The 25,349-nt window shown below is 44.8% G+C and overlaps 1 protein-coding gene across 1 annotated transcript in view; it reads left to right on the top strand.

Moving 5' to 3' along the window:
- The window catches only part of baiap2l1b (BAR/IMD domain containing adaptor protein 2 like 1b), a gene marked incomplete at both ends in the record, with an annotated part of 39,053 nt that overhangs the window by 12,490 nt on the left and 1,214 nt on the right, over positions 1-25,349 (top strand). The window contains 9 exons of the mRNA XM_080855990.1: positions 699-770; positions 2,574-2,708; positions 9,748-9,900; positions 10,274-10,429; positions 11,709-11,817; positions 12,213-12,432; positions 15,984-16,043; positions 16,625-16,802; positions 24,154-24,194. Of these exons, the coding sequence (XP_080712116.1) occupies positions 699-770; positions 2,574-2,708; positions 9,748-9,900; positions 10,274-10,429; positions 11,709-11,817; positions 12,213-12,432; positions 15,984-16,043; positions 16,625-16,802; positions 24,154-24,194 (1,124 nt within the window). The remainder of the gene's footprint in view (positions 1-698; positions 771-2,573; positions 2,709-9,747; positions 9,901-10,273; positions 10,430-11,708; positions 11,818-12,212; positions 12,433-15,983; positions 16,044-16,624; positions 16,803-24,153; positions 24,195-25,349) is intronic.

Here is a 25,349-nt window from a genome sequence, read left to right as displayed (position 1 = left end):
TACGGAGCCAAGTGAAGGCCTGAAGGAACTCACCACGGAAGCCAAGTGAAGGCCCTGAGTTCTGCTGACATTGTATGACAGTGTATGTGCAGACCCAGAGAACTGATCTTTAGTCATGCTTGCAGCAGGGAACTGTGAATGTTTTACCACAGACATGGGCACAAGATGCAGAGAGCTGCCCACACCCCCACCCCTTCTCTCTCTCTGCCTCTTTCTACAGCTCTCTATATCTGTCTGTCTGTCTGTCTGTCTGTCTGTCTGTCTGTCTGTCTGTCTATCTATCTATCTGCCTATCTTCCTATGTAAAAGCTGTCAATTTTAACTCCCTCTCTCAGATTTGTAGGTGAGACCCTGTTGCTTATCACTAATTTATTGTCCAGGTCTTTTTTTCAATAAATGACCAAACAGCAGATATGAGTGTGTTCAGTGCTGAGACACGTGGGATGATAGAAGGTGGGTGCAGCGCAGGCATGACTAAGCTGTCGTGATTAAAGGCCGCTTCTTAAAGTCAACTTCTTTGAGTGTGGCACCTCCAACTGATGCTAATGAAGGGTTGACTAAATAGCACCCACCCCGATCCAATGAATTGTGCAGACAGCGACTCTAATGTCTCGCCTTCATCTGAACATTGTTGTGTCTGAACGGACTGCAGCACCTGTTTAATCTTCTGCTTCTCTTTTCTCGCTCTTGCCTGTCAGTTTAAAAGGTTCCACAAAGACATCATTGACGAACTGGAGCGCAAAACAGAAATGGATGTGAAGTATATGACAGTAAGCTATGTTAATGTATTTGTGTGTGTGTGTGTGTGTGTGTGTGTATGTGTGTGTCTGCACGCATGTTTTTTTATGCAGTGTTTGCTGCACATACTCCAGCTGGCTTCCATAGAACTATGAAGCATGGTGAGAGTAGGTCCTTTTGGTGAGAAGAACCCCTTGATTGGGCTTAACTCCTCCCATGACTTCATCCCTTCTTACATGCACCACGATGGGTCCCATTTGTGGCTCTGATGCTTCACACACATCCCTCTGATGGGCAAAAGCCCATTATTTTATTTCATACTACCCAAATATGAACAAAACATTGGACCCACATAATTTAGTGAATTAAAAGATTGTTTTTTGATATCCAATGCAAAATATATTCTAGACGTAACATCCAGCATAACACAGTTCTCCACTGCGTTTTCCCTACACCTAGTATTTGTCCTTAATTTCTGAAATTGAGTCACTTGGTCAGTGGAACTCAAAACTGTTTGGGCTTAAAAAGGTCTTAATCCAAAAGGTCTGTGTTAGTGTAATGTGGATACGTACGTGTATTGTGTCTCTAAAGTATACTAGTTTTGCCATTGCAGACACGTCATTCAGTGTACTCCCTTAATCACTCAGTCAGTGTACTTTGAAATAATATCTGTACATTGTGTGAACAGCAAAGACTGTTATGTTTTATAGGCAGTGTTGGGGAGGTTACTTTAGAAATGTAATTCGTTACAGTTACAGGTTACCCTGTTAAAAATGTAATAGTAGTGTAACTATTTGAATTACTTTATCTGAGTAACGTAACTAATTACTTTTTGATTACTTTTTGATTACTTTTCAATTTCTGTGAAACATTTCTGGTAGGTTGTTAGCAACTGAAATTCAGATCGCTGCATGCACAGGCATGTAGGCCTACTAGCAGACGTGATGGCGCTGTAGACGTGATAGAGACACAGAAAGTTCTGGATCAAACTATTGTGGAGGGAAATGACAACGGGGGTGTTTGTACAGTAGCCAGAAAAACATGCGAAACAGTTTTTTTTTTTTTTTAAATATACATTTGAGCAAGGTTTTGCTGACAGTATTAAGATGTAATTCAAATTGTAATTTTGAAAAATGTCGTAAGTAACTGTAATTGAACTACACATTTCTCTCCAGTAACTGTAATGTATTAGTGTTACATTTATTTTGTAATTAAATTACGTAACGCAATTACATGTAACTCGTTACTCCCCAACACTGTTTATAGGTCTAAAGTTTCCGCATTATGAACTTTTTTTTCATAACTGTTTACACCGCTCTCTAAATAGTGATAGCTCCCTACCTTAAAATGCCATTGCTGCTAATCTAATCAGCTATGATTCGCTGAAGCATAGTCGACACACATACATTGTTGAGGACTGACCACACGAACGTGTGTGTGTTGACTAGGACCATCCTGGTCGCAGACCTTAAAGTAGCTATGTCCACAGAAGTATACGTTAAACTTGAGGAGAAACCTCTTCTCAATTAACTTCAGTTAATTACTTAATTACTTCATCAGTTTTGTATGTCCTTGGGAAGGGAATGAAGGGAGGCGTAATCATGTCTGACTTTCCCCTCTGTCCGTGTTAGGACACATTTAAGCATGATCATGTCTGACTGGTCCCTCTGTCCCCCTGTTAGGACACATTTAAGCATGATCATGTCTGACTGGTCCCTCTGTCCCCCTGTTAGGACACATTTAAGCATGATCATGTCTGACTGGTCCCTCTGTCCCCCTGTTAGGCCACATTTAAGCATGATCATGTCTGTCTGTCCCCTCTGTCCCCCTGTTAGGCCACATTTAAGCGCTACCAGATTGAGCACAAGATGAAGCAGGAGTCTCTGGATCGCTCGCACTCCGACCTGAAGAAGCTCAGAAGGAAAAGCCAGGGCAAGAACGCCTCCAAGTACGAGAACAAAGAGAGTGAGGTGAGCCCGCCTAGCCTCTATAGCGGCCTGCACTTAAACACACACACAGAAACACACACATATATAAACACACACACACACACACACAAACACACGCACAAACACATGCACATACACACATAAACACATGCACACATGCACAAAAGCACATTTCTGAAAATCATTCTTCACATTTTCAAAATTTGTGCGAACAGCAAAATATAATGGATTACATGCACAAGCCCGTAACTTGCTCAAAATGCTTAGTTTATGTCTCAAAAGTAAATAACTTCATTAATGAATATGTCAGTGACACCCAAAGTTATGTTGTCATGGTTTGTAACCAAAACAGTCATGTAGGTGGAATGGGTACCATTCTCATATGGGAGTACCAGATTATGTAGGTATCTTACCCAGTGAGCAGGCACCGGGTGAATGTGGGTGCAATTGTGTATGAATTGTGATATTATCTCCACGAGGGCCACCAAGACACACTGGTGCTGTCCTTGCAACAGCAACAATATGTTGGTAATCTCACCCGATTGGACAGGGATCAACCATTCAACACAAAGGCAGATCAATTAAGTTGATAATCCACAAATCAGTCTCATTAAATATATCAGTCTCATAAAATATATTATACTATCAATTTGGAACTCTGATTAATAATTAAAATAATAACTACAAACAAAGTTACCTTATTAATAGTATGGTTGAAGGTCATTGGAGTTCTGAATAGAAGAGGTTGACAACGTCCATTCTTGTGTAACATTAAATAAACCAGCGTATATAAATCAAAGTATTTATTTACACAATGATAAGAGAATAACACACAATATGTTATCTAGCTAAATGTATCTAACTAATTAATTGAAGGAGTATATGTATGGGTAAGGGAGAGGGAGTGTGTGTGTTTGCGAGCGTGTACGCTCTGAGTTGCGCTGTTAGGAGCACGCCTGAAAAGATGTGTGAGCGTGTGTTCCTTTGTCCTGACCAGTGACCACAATAGTTCCGCGTGCATGTGTATACACGTTCGTGAACATACATGTGTGGTATGAGAGGGACGAGCCTATATTTGCAGCGCGAAGTTCGAGGATGTGCTTCACGTGTGTGGCTATATGAAGGCCAATGTATTTGTAATCGTATCGTATGTGATTTAAGATGTAATGTATCATTTCAACGCAGTTTATAGGCAAAAGTATGTCACGATTTTAACACCTTGTTTGCAGCCAATACTTTCTCTTGCAGATAAGACTTTAGGTGATAAGGGAATTGTGGGTAATGAAGTCTTTTGTAGGACTACCGACAGTCATAATGCTTAGTCATGTTGTCAATATTAAAATTAAATAGCCTGGCAGTCCTTATTTCCACACTTGCTTTGTACTGTATCTCTTTCACCCAGTCAGGCCTTGCAGGCCACATAAATAATGTGAGAACCCAGTAATGTTCCAATAGTGATGATCATAGACTTTGCCATAGGATAAATAACAAGTAAAACAGACAGAACCGTAATCAGCATTGATTTGAGTTCCCCAAACCATTCCCTAATGCTGTTTCTGTAGAGAACGTTTCCATTCACCCACATGACCACACAGTATGCCATTTGCCCTGCTGCTTCTCATGAAACCCCTCCTATTCTAATGAATGACATCCCTGAGGGCTGATTTTATATAAGGAACAACATTTCCTATTTTGTAAAGCCTAGGTGTGGGAAAATGGAATACTGGATTTCCCCTCATGCTGGCCTGTCACGTCCACTCTGGCTTGTTGGCCTATGAAGTTTTACACTCATCTCTTGTCTTGGAACAAATTAAATCAATCCTTATCAATCACGTGTAAAGTCCTTTAGCAAACATTCCAAAAATAACATTTCACTGAAACTTTTTAAGCTTATGGTTAACACATAATGTAAACTGGTTTAACACATGAATTACACAATGAATAGATTCCTAGATGTAATGGGGGTACGACTAAGCAGACGGTTGTACATACCCTTTTGCATGAATGTGCAAAACCATTTGCAAAATGTAAAAAAAAAAAAATACAGTGCTGTTATGATGTGCACACGTGACTAAATGATGTGGAGGTTGAATTAACAGTTTTGAGGATTTTAATTCTGATCTGAGAAATGAAACTAAATGACTGAGAAAAAAAACTGTATTCCCTTTGACTGTGCATCAAAGACCATCTCCGTGCTCATCTCTCGCCTTTGGGGAGGACTTCAATACAGCCCAATGGGATGACAGTCCAGCTTTTGATCTAAGCTTTGTCCTTTGAGATGCCAATCTGAAAATCTCCACCCCCGGACCCCTGGTTCCCCCAGCAACCTGTTTGAAAAGGTCATGAAAGACCAATCAAAAGTCTGTCCATCCATCCCTAGACAAAGCCTCTGTCTGGTCTCTCCAAGAAAGGCTGTTTCTCAGCTCTGTTTGAGTAGGCAGGGAGGCACACAGATGGTCAGTGCTATGGAACCTGGGGCCTGTTTTCTACTCAGAGATCCATGTCGGACAGCTGATGCATACAAATGCATGCAAATGTCAGCTGGGCTGGGTAAAGGCCACTGCACAAATGCCAGATATTTCCGTTTTTTTCTTTTATTTACCTCTATCTGTTTACTTAGTGACTGCCATCTCTCTCTATCTCTCTCTCTCTCTCTCTCTCTCTCTCTCTCTCTCTCTCACGGTCTCTCTCTCTCTCTCTCTCTCACTCGGTCCCTCTCACAGTCTCTCAGGTTCCCAGTCTCTCTCAGCCTTGTTCTGTTCTTGTCTGCCCGTAAAGTGTGTAACAGTATCACTTAAAACTTTTTTAGGGATCATCATGTGAATGAAGTAGTATCAACATTAAAGATGTTAAAATTCTGATAGCCAGAGCCGTTAGGTAGACTGGACATTTTTCCAAGGTTATTAATCTTTTCTTTCTGTCTTTCTCTGTCTCTATCTCTGTCACAAATGCACATGAGCGAAAACATTTAAATTCAGCTACATCTTCAGGGCTAAATGTAAGTGTCCATAGCAACAGGCTGCAGTTCTAAGTCCATTCCAATCGTTGGCAAGCACGTGTTCTAAAACCTCTCCCCCTTATATTATCCACACCAACACACAAACATGCATTACTTCACTTTACATTCATGCACATAAACACACCTCACATGTACACACATACTCACAAACACATACACACACACTAGTTTACACACACACACACACACACACTTACACACACACACACACACACACACATACACACACACACATACACAAACACACATACACACACTCACACACACACACATACACACACACACACACATAGTCCAGTGTGACCCTTTGATCCCCATAGTGCCTGTGATTAGACCATTACTCCTCAACCCAGCCCCAACCCCAGCCCTCTCCCCTCATCGATCCTCACACACATAACACTAATTTCTCAGTGTCTGTCCTTGGAAAAGGCGAGGTGTGTGAGTGCATTCACAGTGAGCTTCCCAAAAGCTCCCTTCAAATAGAAAATGCATGTGCTGTCCTCGCTTTCTCCCAAAGCCACCTGACTGGAGGAAGTGTGGGAGTGATAAAGAAGAAAGAAAGAAAGGGGGATGGAAAAAGAGAAAAGGAGGAAAGGGCATTATGCAAGGTAGACAAGTGAAAAAGGGAGAGAGTGAAAGAGAAAGAGAGGTGATGTTGAAAGAGTGCCCAGGGCGTTTCTCTCTAAGTGGGCTGGTGCTCCAGGCTGTCTTCGTTTGCCCAGGGCTCTTCCTGGTTTACTGAGGGGTGACACCAGAGCACCTACACCCAGCAGACAACACTCTGATCAGCCCAGAGAAGCTCACTGAAGAGGGGCAGTGTCTGTGTAGGGGGGTGAACTAGTGCCATGTGGAGGCCACCGCACAACATCTAGTCTAGAGATTGAATTTCAACATCACTAGCAGTAATGTTTGTATGACGCCCTACGACCCCAGCCTACCTGTTAAGTGCTCAAGTGCGGAAAAAAAATAATAAGACTGTTTTGTTGTGGTGGAGCTTTTGTTCCTTTCTGACCAGGAAGAAGATTGGGGTGAGAGAGGAAGGGGGGAGGGGGGACGAGGGAGGGGGGAGGAGGGAGGGAGGAGAGAGGAGAAGAGTGGGGGGAGGAAGAGGGGAGAGAGTGAAAAGAACAGAGAAAGACAGAGAGAAAATGTTGGAGAGAGGCTCTCTGAAAGCCAAAAACCTAACAAGTACCTTCCCCATTTGTCCATTATTTTTCATGACAACAGTGTGTGTGTGTGTGTGTGTGTGTGTGTGTGTGTGTGTGTGTGTGCGCGCGCTTGCGCGTGTGTGTGTGTGTGTGTGTGTGTTTTGAGAGGTTTGGAACTTTGTACTTTGCAAAAGGGCATTGTGATTTCAGAGGCGACAAAAACATCAAAATATCCTATGCTTCCTCTGAGACTGAATGTGCCAGCAGAGCCCTTAAAGGCCTGCTCCCCTGCCCTTGGAGGTGTTTGAGTCTTGGTCAGTGGTGATTCAGAGGCCTGCTCTCTCCTGCCCTTGGAGATGTTTGAGTCTTGGTCAGTGGTGAGTCATAGGCCTGCTCTCTCCTGTCCTTGGAGATGTTTGAGTCTTTGTCAGTGGTGAATCTAATTATTGGCGACATGGGCACTGCCCAGGGTGGCATCTCGCACAGGACACCAACACAATATAAATCAGAAAGGTGAAAATTGCGACTGATTTTCTATCGTCCCACTAGTTCAGCCCGTTTTGTGGCTCAGGCAAAACGAGAAAGAGAAGGTTTTGATCTGCTGCGCTTCTTTCCTAGCCTGGCCATTACCAGCCTGTGACTCCATTTCATTCCGTCTTTCAGTCTGGGCCAACCCAATGCATTTTGGTTTCCGAGATCGGCGGGTGCTTATCTTGAGGTTTAAAATCATTGGAGTTCCCTTAACCAATCAGCAACGTTTAGTAAGCATTCGGTAGATTAAACTCTTCCCAAAGCCAGTTGGGAGAAGAGCTACGACGTCCTTTCCAATCATAAAACTTACAAGAAAATACTCTTGTTCTCCTTTTGATTTTCTGATGTTCTCGAGAGTTGAGACAACTTTTCCGATAGCTTTTCGTGTCTTTTCCTCCAAGGCGAGTTTTGCGTCACAGCTCTGAACTGTTCGCTGATTGGTCCTGCAAAATTTTGAGTTCTAGAGACGATTGTCAATGGGGTTGGGCCAGACTGAGTATGAGCTTGAAATCAATTCAGGCGGAAATACGTAGGCTGGTGTCACCAGGCTACTTCTTTCCTGACGTCAATAAACAAATGTAATAAGGTAATCAGTATAGAAAGTATATTTTTAAGACAAGTACAACACAATTACGTTCAAATTATTGCCACCCTGGACATCATGCATAGAAGTTGCTGCAATCAAGCTTTTTTCTGTAGAGTCATAAATGCCGCGCAAGCTGGGTTAATTCCTCCTGTTGAAACGTACTCACATCCTCCGGATTTAAACAGCGCTTCTTCCCAGCTGCTGTTCCCAGAAATCTCTAGTTTTCTAAAGGATTTCAGATCTTGACTCCTTCTTGGTCGCTTGGGAACCCTCCTGCGTTGAAACATTCCTCAGTGCTTTTTGAAATGTCTAGTGGGATCATTGCCATGCTGTTGGGTGCATGATGTTTGGTGGAGATTGCTGGCCACTGCACCCCCAGAATGGCTGATTTATCTGCCATAATGCCATGCGTGTGTTGAAAGCACCTAGAACCAGATGCAGCAAAGCAACTCCAAAGCTATACAGATGATCACAGAACACAGAATACAGAATCTTCTCTACACACCGTCTTGCAGTCGTAGGAAAAGTTGCTGGGAGCCCTTCCCAGAACTCCTTGGTGCAATACAAATGTGATTTAAGGAAAGTTTGTTAGGTTTTCTTTGAGGGACGCTGGCCTTATCTATAACAGGGTATGATAACAGATGACTAGCTAGACTATTTGTGTTTTTGGCCTTTATATATCTCAAGGTCCTTGTCAACCTCATATTACGTAATTAAGAAAAACTAAAAGGGTGATGAATGCTGTGCATTGAAACTGTCAAATCTTGTGTTGGGATATAAACTTGCCTGATGATCAAGGAGCTTCCTCCACCATTAGTGTAGTCTTTGACTTCTGTTATGGCATTTTCAAAAGACATTTACAAATAGCCAATAGCCAGAAAGTCACATGGACCTTAAAGTTCTTGACTGCTTTGTATGAAACAAGTCATTCAAGGCACCTGGAGAGGGACTTGTAGCCTTGAGTTTACACGTCTTTGTGTGCAGTCCAGTGCCTGACCCCCACTGGCTTACTCACTGTGGTGGACACACAGGCCCAACACTGAGAACTGAGTCACCTTCTCTATTCAAATTGATTGAATGAGTCATTTTTGTCAGTTTTAAAGTTAAGGTGAATCACTTGGCAAACTGTTCCTGGGAGGACAGCAATATAAGTGTTGTGTAGGCTATTTCAGGATAACTTAAACAATAAGGCACGTTTTTTTTATCCTGTTTAAGTTTGAACTACAAAGTAAATACACACATACACATTTATTTCTGAAACAAATGGTGTATAGGTTGAAAAACGGTGGACTTATCTCATCCTTTTGTTTTTTCCTTTTTACCTCATAAATACTCCACCAAACATACTCACACACCCATGCTACTTCATGGAATACACACACAGAATCAGTGAACACTATTTACCTACAACATCACCGCAGATACAAAATGGTTGTAGTTGCGATCCTGAACTGCATTGCTGAATGAGTTTTAACTCACACGAGCACTGACAGACAGCTGTTTCAGGGCAGTGTGTGTGTGTGTGTGTGTGTGTGTGTGTGTGTGTGTGTGTGTGTGTGTCCTGTCTCTGACCACTGTGATAACATTATCTGACGGTCCTTTCTCATCTGGTGCTCCTCAGATCTGTTGTTCTGTCTGTTCCCTTTCATCCTCCTCGTGTTCTGCAGACGCGTGTGGTGCGGGAGATAAAGGCTGCTGCTGCTGGCGTTGAATTGACAGCAGTGTGTGTGTGTGTGTGTGTGTGTGTGTTTGTGTGTGTGAACATTGTTTTGCCAGTGCCTGGAGACGCTAACCCAGAGGCAGTCGGACATGCAGAGGTTCATCGCCGACGGCTGCAGGGAGGCCCTTCTGGAGGAGAAGAGACGCTTCTGCTTCCTGGTGGACAAGCACTGCATCCTGTCCGACCAGACCGCCAGCTTCCACGACAAGGTGACAGACCAGCAGACCATATATGAGGGCTTCTTCTCTCAGATTGAATGGATATTGATCAGACTGGGATCATTTCTAGTGACTGCCTGTGAGATTCACTTTGTGACTGTAAAGGGAATGAATATTGAATGGAGATCAGACATACAATGTGATCAGACTGTCAACCATATAAACATTCTGTTTTGTAAAAGATACATTTTTTGTCTGTTTGTTTGATTAATTGATCGACAAGTTGTATGCAGGCACAGTCAGGTTGATCAGTCAGTTGGCAGTCAGTTGCTCTGTTACCAAAATACAATGGGAAGACTCTTGCTATGTTCATAAGAGGGATCATATTGTCAGTACTTACCTGTGGCTGATGTGTCTGTCTCAGTCGAAGGAGATGCTCACTCTGAAGCTGACCAGCTGGCAGGACAAGTGCAGCGACGCCACCAACATGCCCGACGGCATCGTGTCCATGATCGAGGGCGTGCGCACGCCCGTGGCCATGACCCCCCAGCCCTCACCCCAGACCCAGCGCCACAGCAGGGTGAGTCCAGAACCGCAGACCAGCCCACGGGTTCTGCAATCTTATCATGTCACTAAACAGCAGTACCTTCCTGCTGATCTGGAACCACAATGCTTGTGTCTGTGATTATGACCACAGTGCTGTTGTGTCTGTGATTAGGACCACAGTACTGTTGTGTCTGTGATTAGGACCACAGTACTGTTGTGTCTATGATTATGGCCACAGTTGTGTCTATGAATCTGACCACAGTGCCGTTGTGTCTGTGATTATGACCACATTAGAGTGACTGTTGTGTCTGTGATCATGACCACATTGCTGCTGTGTCTGTGATTATGACCACGCCAGAGTGTCTGTTGTGTCTGTGATTATGGTCACATTTGTGTGTCTGTTCTGTCTGTGATTATGACCACAGGGCTGAAGCATTGGAGTGTCTGTTGTGTCTGTGATTATGACCACTTTAGAGTGGCTGTTGTGTCTGTGAATATGACCACATAAGAGTGGCTGTTGTGTCTGTAATTATGACCACAGTGCCATTGTGTCTGTGGTTATGAACACATTAGAGTGTCTGTTGTGTCTGTGATTATGACCACAGGGCTGAAGCATTAGAGTGGCTGTTGTGTCTGTGATTATGACCATATTAGAGTGTCTGTTGTGTCTGTGATTATGGCCATATTAGAGTGTCTATTGTGTCTGTGATTATGGCATCAGTGCTATTGTGTCTGTGATTATGACCACAGTGCTGTTGTGTCTCTGATTATGACCACATTAGAGTGGCTGTTGTGTCTGTGATTATGACCACAGTGCTGTTGTGTCTATGATTATGGCCACAGTGCTGTTGTGTCTGTGATTATGATCACAGTGCTGTTGTGTCTGTGATTATGACCACAGTGCTGTTGTGTCTATGATTATGACCACAGTGCTGTTGTGTCTGTGATTATGATCACAGTGCTGTTGTGTCTGTGATTATGATCACAGTGCTGTTGTGTCTGTGATTATGATCACAGTGCTGTTGTGTCTGTGATTATGACCACAGTGCTGTTGTGTCTATGATTATGACCACAGTGCTGTTGTGTCTATGATTATGACCACAGTGCATGCTGAAGCGTTAGAGTGGCTGTTGCTCTTGATGTGCTTGATGCTGTCGCTATCACTGTCCTTAAGCCCCTGTCTCTGCTACCTGTGTCAGCTGTGCTGCATGCTACTTCTTCCCTGGCCTGTGTCACTGATTCATTTTATTCTCGCCCTCTCTCTCTCGCTCTCTCTCTCTCTCTCTCTCTCTCTCTCTCTCTCTCTCTCTCAGAACAACTCGGATGCGTTGGCTCCACCTCCAGCACCGTCACTAAATCCCCACACCAGCCCGCTGGCCAACCTGTTCAGCCAGGACACTGGCAGTCAAGAGAGCTCCACTGGTAAGGCTGCCTGTTTCTGTCGGCCGTCTGCATTAAGTGATTCTCTGTGGTCTTTAAAGATCCACAGTGGTCCTCAGTAATCCAGATCTTCAAGCGGACCTTCTTGTTCGATCGCACATGAAAAGTAGTCTAATTAACCTATAAAAGAGGTCTGAATGCTGTAATATTAATGGGAGGCACTTAATGCTGAATGCTTAACTGCACACTGATTTGAATGTGTGTGTGTGTGTGTGTGTGTGTGTGTGTGTGGTGTGTGTGTGTGGTGTGTGTGTGTGTGTGTGTGTGTGTGTGTGTGTGTGTGTGTGTGTGTGCGTGCGTGCGTGCGTGCGTGCGTGCGCGCGTGCGTCCGTGCTTGTACGTGCGTGCGTGTGTGTTGTGCTTCTCTCCTGGTCCAGACCACAGCGGCGGTGAGGAGGGCGGCGGGCTGCAGCGGGCCGTGTCCGTATCCTCGGGCCTCAACCACATGGCTCGGCGGCCGCGGGTGCGCACCATCTTCCCCCACACGTCCAGCAACAACAGCACACTGCTCAGCTTCGACGAGGGCGACATCATCACGCTGCTCATCCCACAGGAGAGGGACGGCTGGCTCTACGGGGAGTTGGAGAAGAACAGACAGTAAGGGGGGCCGGACCAACACAGCCTCTCACTTAAATTTTAATATAGAATTGTTAAATGTAGAACTGTTACTACCTCAGAGTAGCAATTTGTGTGGTCCACAAATACTGTATTCCTCACGCAAGAAAAAAAAGTTTCCAAAAGACATATCTTATGGTACTTCAGTTTCCAGAAGCGATCCAAAAAACCTTCCATGGCAACAGAGCATATTCCCACATATTGCACCCAATGACAGAATACCTCTGGCAGCCACGGTGCTTTGACTCTTAAAGGCTGACCAGGCAGAAGGCACTAAATTGTTTTGAAATGACCGCCTCTAATCGTTCATCTTCACTCTGCCTCCGTACGCCAGTCATGGAGACGGTAATAACAGGAGAGGCTCAGAGCCAATCTCCCATCAGAGGAGCATGGATGCTTATATATACAGGCTGCTCAGAGCCAGAGAGCGCTCTTTCTACCAATGAATATGTCACTCAGGGGCGGAGATCCCATTTCATTGCAGGGGGGGACAATACATGGGAACATTTCAGAGAGTAATTCCGGGGGGGGGGACATGAAAAAAATTGCTGTCACGAGAGCTACCATAACTTAGCTGCTAAATACCGCATTCTCTGATAACAGTGACAAACAGAAATTCAACGTCAGTTTTAAATGTCCTAACACAAAATATCTACTACTCACAGACAAATAATGTTGAAAGTTCAAACGCATACCAAGGCTCTTCAAGGAGGAATTCAGCTGCATGCAAATTAACGTCTTCTCTAGTGCCCTGCGCATCTATGTGGAGTCCATGAGCCGTCCATTGAGTTAAAACTAAATCAGGTCAAGTTCCCGTGATAATCTCCAAGAAGTCCATGGATGTAAATCGAGGTGGTCCAAACAATATGTATAGCACTTGTTGTCTCATAACATTTCACTTATGGTGAGATAAACTCACTTTCATGAATCCAGCCTACTGATTTTTGCTTAGCCTCCTACCTTGATCTAATACTTTTCATTCAGACTTTACATAACTTTCATGACCAAAAATATAAATTGGCCAGCGATTGAATTCGTTTTTTTGTTCATAAATGAATGTAGGATGGTCGGAGCAGAGCCTCATGGGAAATGCCTTTATCGAGTGAAAGTAGGGAAATGACTGACCGGCTGTCAGAGAGAGAGAGAGCAGGTGAGAGAGAGCAGGTGAAGCGGACCTGATGGAAACAATGAATGTAGACATATTCTCGTATTTATTATTGTTTTATTTGTTTAGATTTCGAGACTGTTGAATCAATAGCACACTGGGTTAAGCGTTGAATACCATGCCAGCGACCCGGGTTCGCATCCTGACTCCGGTAACCTGACAATATTACTAATATTTTTTTTTTTTTTTTCAGTTTTGTTAACGTTATGCGAGGGGGGGACGTGTCCCCCCTGTCCCCCCCGGGATCTCCGCCCCTGATGTCACTGTATGGTTAAAAACACTTCCATCTCCTGATGCAGAACATTTTGCCCAACGTCAGTCAATGTCAATGTCACCAAATGGATATGGGCTTGAATCTGATATAAATGATGTGTCAAAGAGGTCAGTCAGATAAGGATGGTATTTTTCTGCCTAAACATCTCAAGAGTATTATCTGCCAATCAGTGTTTGTTGTTTTTGAAGAAGACAGAAGATCAGTTTCAGTCATTCAGATCACTTTTGTTTTGGGAAATATGTTGGAGATAAACAATAGTGATTTCTCAAGCGAAATATCTGTGCCATTCTGCCGCCAGTCTCTCTCTCTCTCTCTCTCTCTCTCTCTCTCTCTCTCTCTCTCTCTCTTTCAGTCTCTCTCTCTCTGTCTCTCTCTCAGTCTCTCTATCTCTCTCTCTCTCTCACCCCCTCCCTCTCTGTCTTATTGAGATGTGGATGGAACGTAGCTCCCACAGGAGGCTGTGGAAATGTAATCAAGGCTCAGCTGGAGGCAGACAAACAGGCGAGACACACCTGGGCTCCCTCTGTCACCGCCACCATCTGCAGCCCAATGTTTGTGTTGCCTGCAGCTCAGTGGAAATGGGACCAGACTACCAGAGCGGGAGGAAGTCACATTTAATACAGCACACCGACCGACCGCAGGCAGGCAGGCAGGCAGACAGGCAGCAGATCAGGGTTTGATTGGGTTCTGCCACCGCACTGTGCCGTGCACCTCCACAGTTATGAGAATGTGTGAGGCGCCGTTAATTCCCACAAATGAGTCAATCACAGTTTGACTAGGAGAGACACCATGTGAAGATTTCCAAGTATCCGTTCCCTCTTCATGATCAATCAGAGGAATGAATAGAGAAAGTACTTTTAAGGCCTCGCTCCTGTAGATTCACTGATGGAATGGACTGATTATTGCTGCATACATACTGTATAAGTCAAGGTTTTAAAAGAAATCATTTGGAATCCAGCAGTGAAAATAAACCGGTTTCGTTTGGTTTCCACTGCCCAGAGTTGTCACCCATCAAGCTAAGCAGCGTCTACCTTAAGACAGTTTGAGTAGCATAAAGCTCTCTCTCGGTTCGATTGTTGTTTTATAAGAAGTAATCCTGTTTAACGGCCATTTGGCGGCTCCTGTAGGGTTCTCTAGACTTGTCATAGACCTGACCGTTTCATCATATGACTCATGAGGCTGTGCGCTGGCCTGCTAGGCACACCCTGATTGGCACGCTGCCAACCGTAAAGAGCTTTTCCAGGCCTGTTTCATCCCAGGTAAACACAGTGCCCACACCTACACCCCAGTGGCCAGACGTGCCCGTTTCCTGATTGAATAGGGGGTGGAGGAGGGCCACTAAACAAATAGAGAGGAAGGCGACCAAACCCCCTGAGGCCACGGTGTCCAGAGGTGTGTTTACAGTAGCAGGGGTGTGTAATGCAGTGGTGCTTTAAGGCAAAACGCTCTGTTGGTTTCCCCAGGGGTTTCTCTGTGCCACATACATTAGCTAACCCTCCCCTACACGTTTGGTTGCCCTGTAAACGATAGCGAGATGCAGACATAACACACGTGCCATCCTTCATGTCTGATCCGCCCATTTCAGATGTTTCTCCAGAGGTCAGACAGCGTTCACCTCATGCTTTTATACAGCACTCTCTGTCAGACAGCGTCAGCACTCCAGGAGAAACCGTACAAACTTATCGTAACAGCCTCACTCTCAAATGTGTACAGCAGACAGGTGTAATGGCGCTCTCTGTATTTCTTGGGGTAACTAGCTGTTCGTTTGCATCCTGTTATGCTTTCTGTCTTTCCTGGAGTATCTAGCTGTTCGTTTGCAATCTGTTATGCTTTCTGTCTTTCCTGGAGTATCTAGCTGTTCGTTTGCATCCTGTTATGTCCATTTTCACGGGCCAGAGTGATTTGCATATGAGGGGTGTAGCAGAGCTGTTCTTTCTAATGTTGTGCCCGTTGTGTCTTTTTCAGGTACACACACACACACACACACACACACACACACACACACACACACACACACACTCTCACACACACACACACACACACACACACACACAGCTGTTCTTTCTAATGTTGTGCCTGTTGTGCCTGTTTCAGGAGGGGCTGGTTTCCAACCTCCTACTGCCATGCTTACGTAGAACCTGTGGCCAATAACAGGTAAAGCAAACTCATTAACACTCTTTAACACACACACACACACACACACACACACACACACACACACACACACACTCCTCTTTGTTTTCACAACTCGACCTGATACTGATCTGTCTGTGCCTCCATAGATAAGGGAATGTAAACTGAGGCAAACTCCTACTTGGGGCCATTTCATTTACGGCCGCAGGCCACACATCAGCGGCTGCCTCCCTCCCTTCCACAGAACAAAGGCGAGCAGGAGCCCTGTAATTGAAGCTGTCAAATGACTTTGTGCCTTTGACACAGGGTGTGCCCGCGACAGCTAAACGACACAGAAGAGTGTAGTTTGAACAGGAGGCCAAATGTGACCATGGAGCACATATGTATTTCTGGTGTATAACAGAGCAGTGTGTCCATTCATTGATACTAATGAATATATCACCATGTACATGAATTGAAAGAAATGTAAATCTACCATTTAGCTTGTAGATACTAATTCTGAGTGTGTGTGTGTGTGTGTGTGTGTGTGTGTGTGTGTGTGTGTGTGTGTGTGTGTGTGTGTGTGTGTGTGTGTGTGTGTGTGTGTGTGTGTGTGCTGGCAGTGTGGCCCATCCACCGGTGCGCAGCAAAAGTGTGGCCAACCTGATGCAGCCGGAGCAGGAGGAAGAGTACGAGGCGTCTGTGGTTCTCCCCCCGCCAGACTACAGTGACTCCCCCACCAGGAGTGTGCCCAGCCCAGCCCAGAATGCCCACAGCACACCCACCCCCTCTGGAACCATGGTAAGTCAGTCTGTCAGTCTGTCCTCCACACCCTCATCTTCTCCATTCTTGACTAGCTCCCTTGTTCAGATATTGTCCAGCCCAACCATACCTCTCTCATACTCTCCTTGTAATTTTCGTTGATCTTCATCATCTTTTTATTCTCCATCCGGGTTGTCTCAGGCATTGTTCTCCATCTCAGTCCTTTGTTGCTCGATGAACTTGACAGCCTCCGATGCATCTTGAAACTTTCGGCTCCTCCCACTCCATGACAATCCTAGTGTCACTGGAAAAGCGAACCTGAATCTAACCTTCTTGTGGTGGAGCCCTTTGAGAAAGCTTTCCTCCTCTCAGCTAGCTCCTTTGTCATGTCTGGGAAAAGGGAGATGTTGCATCCACACCACACCGCTCCCCCTTTCTCCCTTGCAGCCTTGAGAACTTTGTCTCTCTCAGTAGAACGCAGACATTTTATCATGATCAGTCACGGCGATTGAACATTATTCGGGCGAGCTCCAGGAGAGCGGTGTGCTCTTTCAATTTCTAATTCACTGTCAACGTCCAAGCCCAGTCCCTCTGACAAGATCTTGCCAATGCATGCCTTTATGCTGTCCCCTGGTACCTTCCTATAGACTAGGGATGCAACGGTACAGTGTGGCCACGGTTCGGTTTGTATCACGGTTTTTGGGCCACGGTAACGGTTCGGTTTCGATATATCAATATTATCCTGCCGCTAACACGCATTAGGTTATATTTGTCTTTTCTATTTTAAGTCAACAAGGTGCTTCTACTCACACTTGCAGAGACAATGCAAGATGCAATTAAATGTAAAAAGGGCACATATTAAGTCAAATCACAAAATGTATTTTAAACAAGGAACACTATTCTGGCCTTCTGTCAAAAACAGGCAATATTAAAAATAGTAAAGTGCAGTATACTGTAAAGTAATGTGAAATGTAAACATTGACATTATTCAATAAACTCAAACAACAAACATTGTCATTCACACACTTAAACCCTAGAAAATACTTAACTGTTATAAATACACCCTTAAAGAACAACAGAACAAACCTCCTCTCTCCTAGTCACTTCATACACTTCTGGAATTATTTTGCTGCTGAAATGCGTGCGGGAGAGGATATTAAAACGAGGATCAATGGTCTTTATCATTTGACGGAATCCCGTGCCTAAAACTACTGAATAGGGCTGCATGTCTTTCCCTATGAAGACGCCCATTGAGTTGGATATTGCCTTGTGTTTTTCGGAATTATAAGCATATTGTTGCTGAAATGCTGCAGCAATGGATGGTTGTGTTTTCGGCGACAAACCGTGCTGCTCCACTTAGAGTTACAGCCGGGTGATGACGGGTCAAGTGGCAACATGTTGGATGTATTACCTGTGGAGTAGGCGATCGTAGTAAAGCAATGCTTGCACACCGTGCCTCGCTTGCTGACGATCTTTTTCCCTTTGTCATCATACTCCACACTGAACCCAAAATGTTCCCATACAGCTGATTTGTAAGATGACGATGCCTTCAAATTTTCTTCTCTCCGTTTCTTGATGACTCGCCATGATCGTGCTGCAACAGGGAAAGTTTCGTTTCTCCTCATATGGATCTCCAGCGTCTGCATTCAGAGCGCTGATTGGCTCTTGGGAAAGTCAGTACAATTCTGATTGGTTGTTGCATGGTTGTGGAGCGCAGAACTCAGTCCCCTGGGTCCCAAGCAGTCATGGCTATCGCCCAATACATGCGTGCATTCATTATAACCACATATTAAATTAAAAGTTTAATGTCACCCATACCGTAATATCGCGGTTCACCTGGGTCAACCGAACCGAACAGGGCGAACCGAACGGTTCGATAAAATACCGAAAACCGTTGCATCCCTACTATAGACCTAGCAGTCTCACATTGTTACGACGACTTCTATTTTCTAAATCCTCCACACAGTCCCACAGGGTGTTTATGCGCTTGCTGTGTAGCTTGTTGTTTCTCACCAATTGCTGCGTGGTGTCCTCAATGTCAGAAATTGGGCCTTCCACCTTAGTAAGCCGTTCTTGCATGGCGTTTACAGCCTTTTTTAAATTCAGCAGTAGTTTCTTTGATCATTGAAACATCTGACGAAACCATATGCAGTGTGGCGCTAATTTTACTCACTTCAGCCAATAGGGTTTCCAGACTAGCCTTCTTCTCAACTCGTGTTTGGCTAGCACCACTGGAGTCAATGGGAGCAGGCTTCCCACGTGTGGACTTAAAGTATTTTGAGGAAGCCATAGTTTCTATTTCTGTGCTTCAGTTGGTATAATATAACGAAACAAAACGAAACAAAAATTCTTCAAAAATATGAAGAATTTAACAGATTATTTGATATTAATACGTAGGGGCTTCTGGACAGCTTCTAATGTGCGACCATCTTACTCGGCGATCCCACGTGACTCCCATCTTCTCCATTCTCAAACACATCTCTCTCTCTCTCTCTATATATATATATATATATCTCCCTCTCTATCTCTCTCTCAAATTCAAATTCAAAAGGTGCTTTATTGGCATGATAAGGTCACTTACATTGCCAAAGCAGTGTACATGACAAGGTCACTTACATTGCCTCTCTCTCTCTCTGTATTTCCCTCTCTCTCTTTCTCTCTCTTCTCTCTCTCTCTCTCTCTCTCTCTCTCTCTCTCTCTCTCTCTCTCTCTCTCTCTGCCACCAGTGCTAACAGCTTACACAACAACAGCTACAGTCACAGGGTTGGCTGGCTTATGTGGCATGTGTGGCAATGTGTTCTCTCAGCTGTGATGCCCTTCAGAGATGACTGCTCCCTGTGTGTGTGTGTGGGGGGGGGGGAGGATGTGTGTGTGTGTGTGTGTGTGTGTGTGTGTGTGTGTGTATGTCCGGGGCTCCTGAAATGGAGCTAGTGTGTCTTGAGAGGATCAGACACACCTTTGAAAGAGGATTGCCTCTGGAACAATGCTAAATCCCCTCTCTGATGGGGTAGAGGGGGCTGTGACAAGGACTGGAGAATGACTGTTATAATGCTCTCCCTCTCTCTCTCTCTCTCTCTCTCTCTCTCTCTCTCTCTTTCTTTCTCTTTATGTCTCTCACACACTCTGTGTCACGCACACACACACACATGCTTTCTTTTTTTTTCTTTTTGTCATCTTCTGTAACACATTCTCTCTCTCGCCCTCTCTCTCTCTCCCTCTCTCTCTCCCCCTCTCTCTCTCTATCCCTCCCTCTCTCTCTCCCCCCCCCTCTCTGTCTGTTTCTCTCCACATCTCTATCCTCTCTGTCATTCTCACTTTACATGAATGCAAACTCATTGGTGGCCGTTCACTGGCCGTGTGCTGATGACCACGCCAATGCAAATGACTTCAGGAGCTCCGTGTGTGAGTTCAGAGGCCAGTTCTGCTTACCCCTAAAGAACACGTCAGCTTCTCTCTGAAACCCTGCCTGGGACGGGGCCTAGGCAGACTTAAGGCTCTGGCTGGCCCTTGGAGCGCGTCCTCCCCGGGGGGAAGAGCCGATTATATCTGTCTGCTCGGATTACAGATGTTTTCCAGTTGTAATGCGTCTGTGCGGGGCCGCCCCCCTAATGCGCGTCTGTGTGTCATGACTCTCCCCGTCTGCAACATGCGCTGGCGACCCAGAGGTAACAGAGCTAAGCTCTAATCTACACCACTCGCTGAGGAGCCTAATGACCTGAGTCAGGTGTGATAAAGCACCTTCTCTAAGGCGCTCCACTGAGGCCTGCGGTGGAGCTGGTTTGCAGGAGGCAATCTGCAGTGGGTTTGGCCCACCGTGAAGAGTCTGTGGTTAACTACATGGCCTGCTGCGGTCTCTCTCTCTCTCTCTCTCTCTCTCTTCATGTGTCAGTCATCTTCTGTGATGCATTAGTAATGTGACTGACTCATGAAGAGCACATCACCACTGAAAAAAACACAAAGAGAAAGAGAAACATGGGGTGCCAGATATGTGTGAGTCTCAGCAGGTGATGCAATGATGCTCTCAGCATGTGCTTGCTGGTAGCACCTTTCTCTCCCCCCCTCCCTCTCCCTCGCTCCCTTACTCTCTCTCTCTCCCCCTCTCTCTCTCCCTCTCTCTCTCTCCCTCTCCCCCCCTCCCTCCCCCTTCCCCCTCCCTCCCTTTCTCTCTCTCTCTCCCCCTCTCTCTCTCCCTCTCCCATGGGAACCCAACACCATGCTGCAGCCTGTCGTGACACCTGCGGCTCCGGCATCATTTGCAGCACCTTGAGCGTAGCCGTAGCCGTAGCCGTAGCCAGAGCTGTAGCCGGAGCCAGTCCAGAGCGTGACACTTGATCTGGGCTTGAGCTTTCCTCTCACCTTAATTAGTTTGGCCTCCACTCGCTCATGTCACCCACCCATTCTCTGTGTTGATAGAATAGGAAAACACCCAACACACACACACGCAGACACACACACACACGCAGACACACACACACACTTGGTGTGTTGTGCGTCCAGCGAGGGTTCCCCTTGTGAGAGGGGGATGACTGTAGTAGTGGCTCTGATTTGTGATGTTTGGTGGGGGCGACAACAACGGCACAGTGGGAGGAGGTAAGAGGATATGCCTCCCCTGTGTTCCCTCAGCCACTGTGAAATATTTATCAGCTCTCTCTCTCTCGTTAGAGTTTGGACCGCGGTATCAGTCCATGCCTCTGCTCTCTGTATCTCTCACTCGTCTTCCAGCGTTTGTGTTGTTTTGTCCTCTCTTTTTTATACTTGTTTTTTTCTATCAGCTGCAGTCATGTTTCTCTGCACTCTCTTCTCTCTCTCTCTCTCTCTCTCTCTCTCTCTCTCTTTCTCTCTCTCTCTGCACTCACTTCTCTCTCTCTCTCTCTCTCTCTCTCTCTCTCTCTCTCTCTCTCTCTCGCTCTCACTCTCTTCTCTCTCTCTCTCTCTCTCTCTCTCTCTCTCTCTCTCGCCCTCACTTCTCTCTCTCTCTCTCTCTCTCTCTCTCTCTCTCTCTCTCTCTCTCTCTCTCCTGGCCAGGTCACAGTGCATATCCTTAACACATCTCTTCCAATGGAATTCCACTCTGAGCACGCATCAGCCTGAAACCTCACCCTTTCTCTCTCTCAGTCGAATTCTATAATTCTCTCTCACAAACACACATACATGCATACAAACATGCACACACGCACCCACACACAATCTCACACACACACTAGCACACATATCTACACACACACACACACACACATACACACACACACACACACACACACACACACACACACACACACACACACACACACACACACACACACATCTTGGTACTACAAAGACAGTGGGGCACCTGTCCTTGCACTCAAGAACACACAATCGTATGGCTTTTCAGCAATTGTCAAGGAAGTTCAGGTTCAACAACACAAATCATCCTCACTGAAACCAAAGAACCAGGAAGAAACAGAAAGAGCCAGAGAAACAGAGACAGCGAAAGACTCAGAAACAGAGACAGAGAGATATACAGAGAAAGGATGAGCAAAACAGAGAGAGGAAGAGAGAGAGAGTGTGTGTGCGTTTTTGTGTGTCCGTGTGTGTGTGTGTTACATGGCTGTGTCTCACCTTTGTGTCAGTTGGTTTCATCATTCATAATGACACGCACGCAACAACACCACAGATAGACAGATACACACACTCATATTCATATTCATAGTGTCTATCTTAACACACCAGATACACACACTCATATTCATAGTGTCTCTATCTTTACTCACCAGATACACACACTCATATTCAAATTCATAGTGTGTGTCTCTATCTTAACACACCAGATACACACACTCATATTCAAAGTGTCTCTATCTTAACACACCAGATACACACACTCATATTCATAATCATAGTGTATGTGTCTCTATCTAAACACATATTCATATTCAGAGTGTGTCTCTATCTTAACACACCAGATACTCATATTCATATTCATAGTGTGTGTGTCCATCTTAACACACAAGTTAAACACACTCATATTCATATTCATAGTGTGTGTCCATCTTAACACACAAGTTAAACACACTCATATTCATATTCATAGTGTGTGTGTCTCCATCTTAACACACCAGATCTCAGACCCTCAGTTTTCACAAACAAAACGCGCATGCTTCTTCACTCTAAGCATCACACACTTACTGTGTAGTGTATATATATATATATATATATATATATATATATATATATATATATATATATATATATATATATATATATATATATGTGTGTGTGTGTGTGTGTGTGTGTGTGTGTGTGTGTGTGTGTGTGTGTGTGTGTGTGTGTGTGTGTGTGTGTGTGTGTGTGTGAGTTTGACTCAAGAGAAAGAGGGGGACACCTTGGAATGATAGTAGGACATCCATCTGAGACTTTGGATGGCCCAGAGCCACTTCACTCGCCTCCCTCAGATATGATTAAAATCAGGATTAGCATCAGACAGCTGGACAGCATTAGACAGCTGGACAGCAGCACACAGATGAGCCCAGCCATGCTGGAGAGGGACTGTGGCGGACAGGGTCACTGAGGACTGGTGTGCTGCACAAAGGCAGATGGCGTCCTCTTGTGGAACATCAGGGGTAGTGCAGCTCTGAGTCGCACTGTAAGAACTGCAGTGAATACAGAGGGCGTGAGGGCTGGGCCCACATCCATCACTTTCGATTCAGGCTGCAGTATTATAATCAAAATAGATTCATTATATAGAGGATGGAATATGAATAATGTATTCTTCTTTTTTTAAACTTAAGTAATGGTGAGCCATTGATGATAGAGCCAGTGCACCCTTCTACATAGAATGTTGAACACCTTTGTATTCCATGCACTAACATTCTACTGAAATACTTTTGTGATTGTATTAAAGTAAATGGCCAGTTGGCACAAACCCTGATTGCTTTGCGGTTGAAATGGTGTCTGACAGTTATTGCTGTGCTGTATACTACCCCTCCTGTGTAAGCGCTGTGTCATGTCTGTCACTGAGAGAGAGTCACCTCCGACTACAAATACTCTCTTTTTCTGAAGCACCTGAACGGAAGATGCAGAAACAGTTAGTGCTGTGAATGTTCGCGGACTAGAGGAATGTTACATGTGAGGTTTTTAGCACGAGGTACAGCACAGCCTGTGTGAGGTTTTTAGCACGAGGTTCAGCAGCACACGTCTTTCTAGACATGCAGCATTCCTCAGGTGTGTTTGATACGGTGACAGATCAGGTGCCTTATCCTGTCTGATCATGGGAACTTGGTTTCTGTGGCAACCGAGACTGGCCTTGATAGCATCTGGTCCTTCAACACGTGCGCAGGGACAGAAACTCACACAGGCTGTGAACAGAGCTGTTATCTAATGTTCCTTTTTGCTTTGCTTCTTCCTCCAGACGCACAGGATGAATGGAATCTCAAGGCCACCTTTCCTTGCGTAAGTATCTCTTTCTGAGTACCCACTCTGCATAGGCCTTGCACACCAGCCCTTACCTAATTGAAATCTGTTGGCTCTGATTCAGACTGACAGAAATGGTTCAATCATTAACACTTCTTTGATTCGTCTGTCAGGGTTTTTTTTTATATTAAAAACCTGACCAACAAAAAGGGGTCCTCCAAAATCTCATCTCATGAAGCGGAGGTGTCTTGCTTCGCCCTGAAGGGACTTATTTTCCGATAAGGACCTGCGTTCTATACATTATCCCGCTTATTATACGGTTACTTGCCACAACAAAACAAAAAAACAAATACACTTAACACAGTGTGTCTTTTTACAATGTATTTGTTACTATACGTAGTGTTAAAAAGCAGAGAAATAGTTCGCCAAAAACGTTGAACTTCAAAGACGTTGAACATTCTTTAGAACACAGCTGCTCAACCGTCCGCTGAAACTCCATTGATAAGTTAGTGTGGAATACTTGCGGAATGATACGAAAGACGCACAAAACCCGTTGCCATTGACAGCACAGCGGTCATTACATGCAGGTCATTATATGAAAATAAGTACCTGCGAACGTTGGGGATGGCCCATTCAAATCAACGGGGCTTTTTTGGAACGTTCTGAAGAGCCGTATAATAAAGGTTATTAAAAGCCATGGCAATGTTAGAGTAGCCCATTATGTCATGTGCTTATTTAAGCAATAAGCCCTAAGAGGCCGTGGTTTGCGCTGATTTTAGAACAGGTAAGGGGAATTGTTATAAGCAATAAGCCCCAAGAGGCCATGGTTTGCGCTGATTTTAGAAAAGGTAAGGGGAGTTGTTAGGCACGACGCGTAGCGGAGTGCCGTTAAACCCCCTTACCTGTTCTAAAATCAGAACAAACCACGGATTCGCGGGGCTTATTGCTTTTCTAAAACTGTTACTACAAATATTTGATATGGTTTAATAAATAAAGACAATTCAATTTAAGAAACAATAGTTTAATGATAAACCGTCATTCTTCCGCTACTAAAAATTATAGTTCCTAAATAAATCTTTGCCACGCAATCCTTGAAGCAACGCAACAGCCAGATGGAACACTGGGTATGAAATGCGCTATATGAATGCCTTGCCATTCGCTGCGCAGTAATATGGAATGTAATCAGGTCGAATT

This window comes from Sprattus sprattus (assembly GCF_963457725.1).
Source record: "Sprattus sprattus genome assembly, chromosome: 18".
In the NCBI taxonomy this organism is placed as follows: Eukaryota; Metazoa; Chordata; class Actinopteri; order Clupeiformes; family Clupeidae; genus Sprattus; species Sprattus sprattus.
The sequence above is the reverse complement of the archived record's forward strand: the minus strand, read 5'-3'. Positions and strand labels throughout refer to the sequence as shown.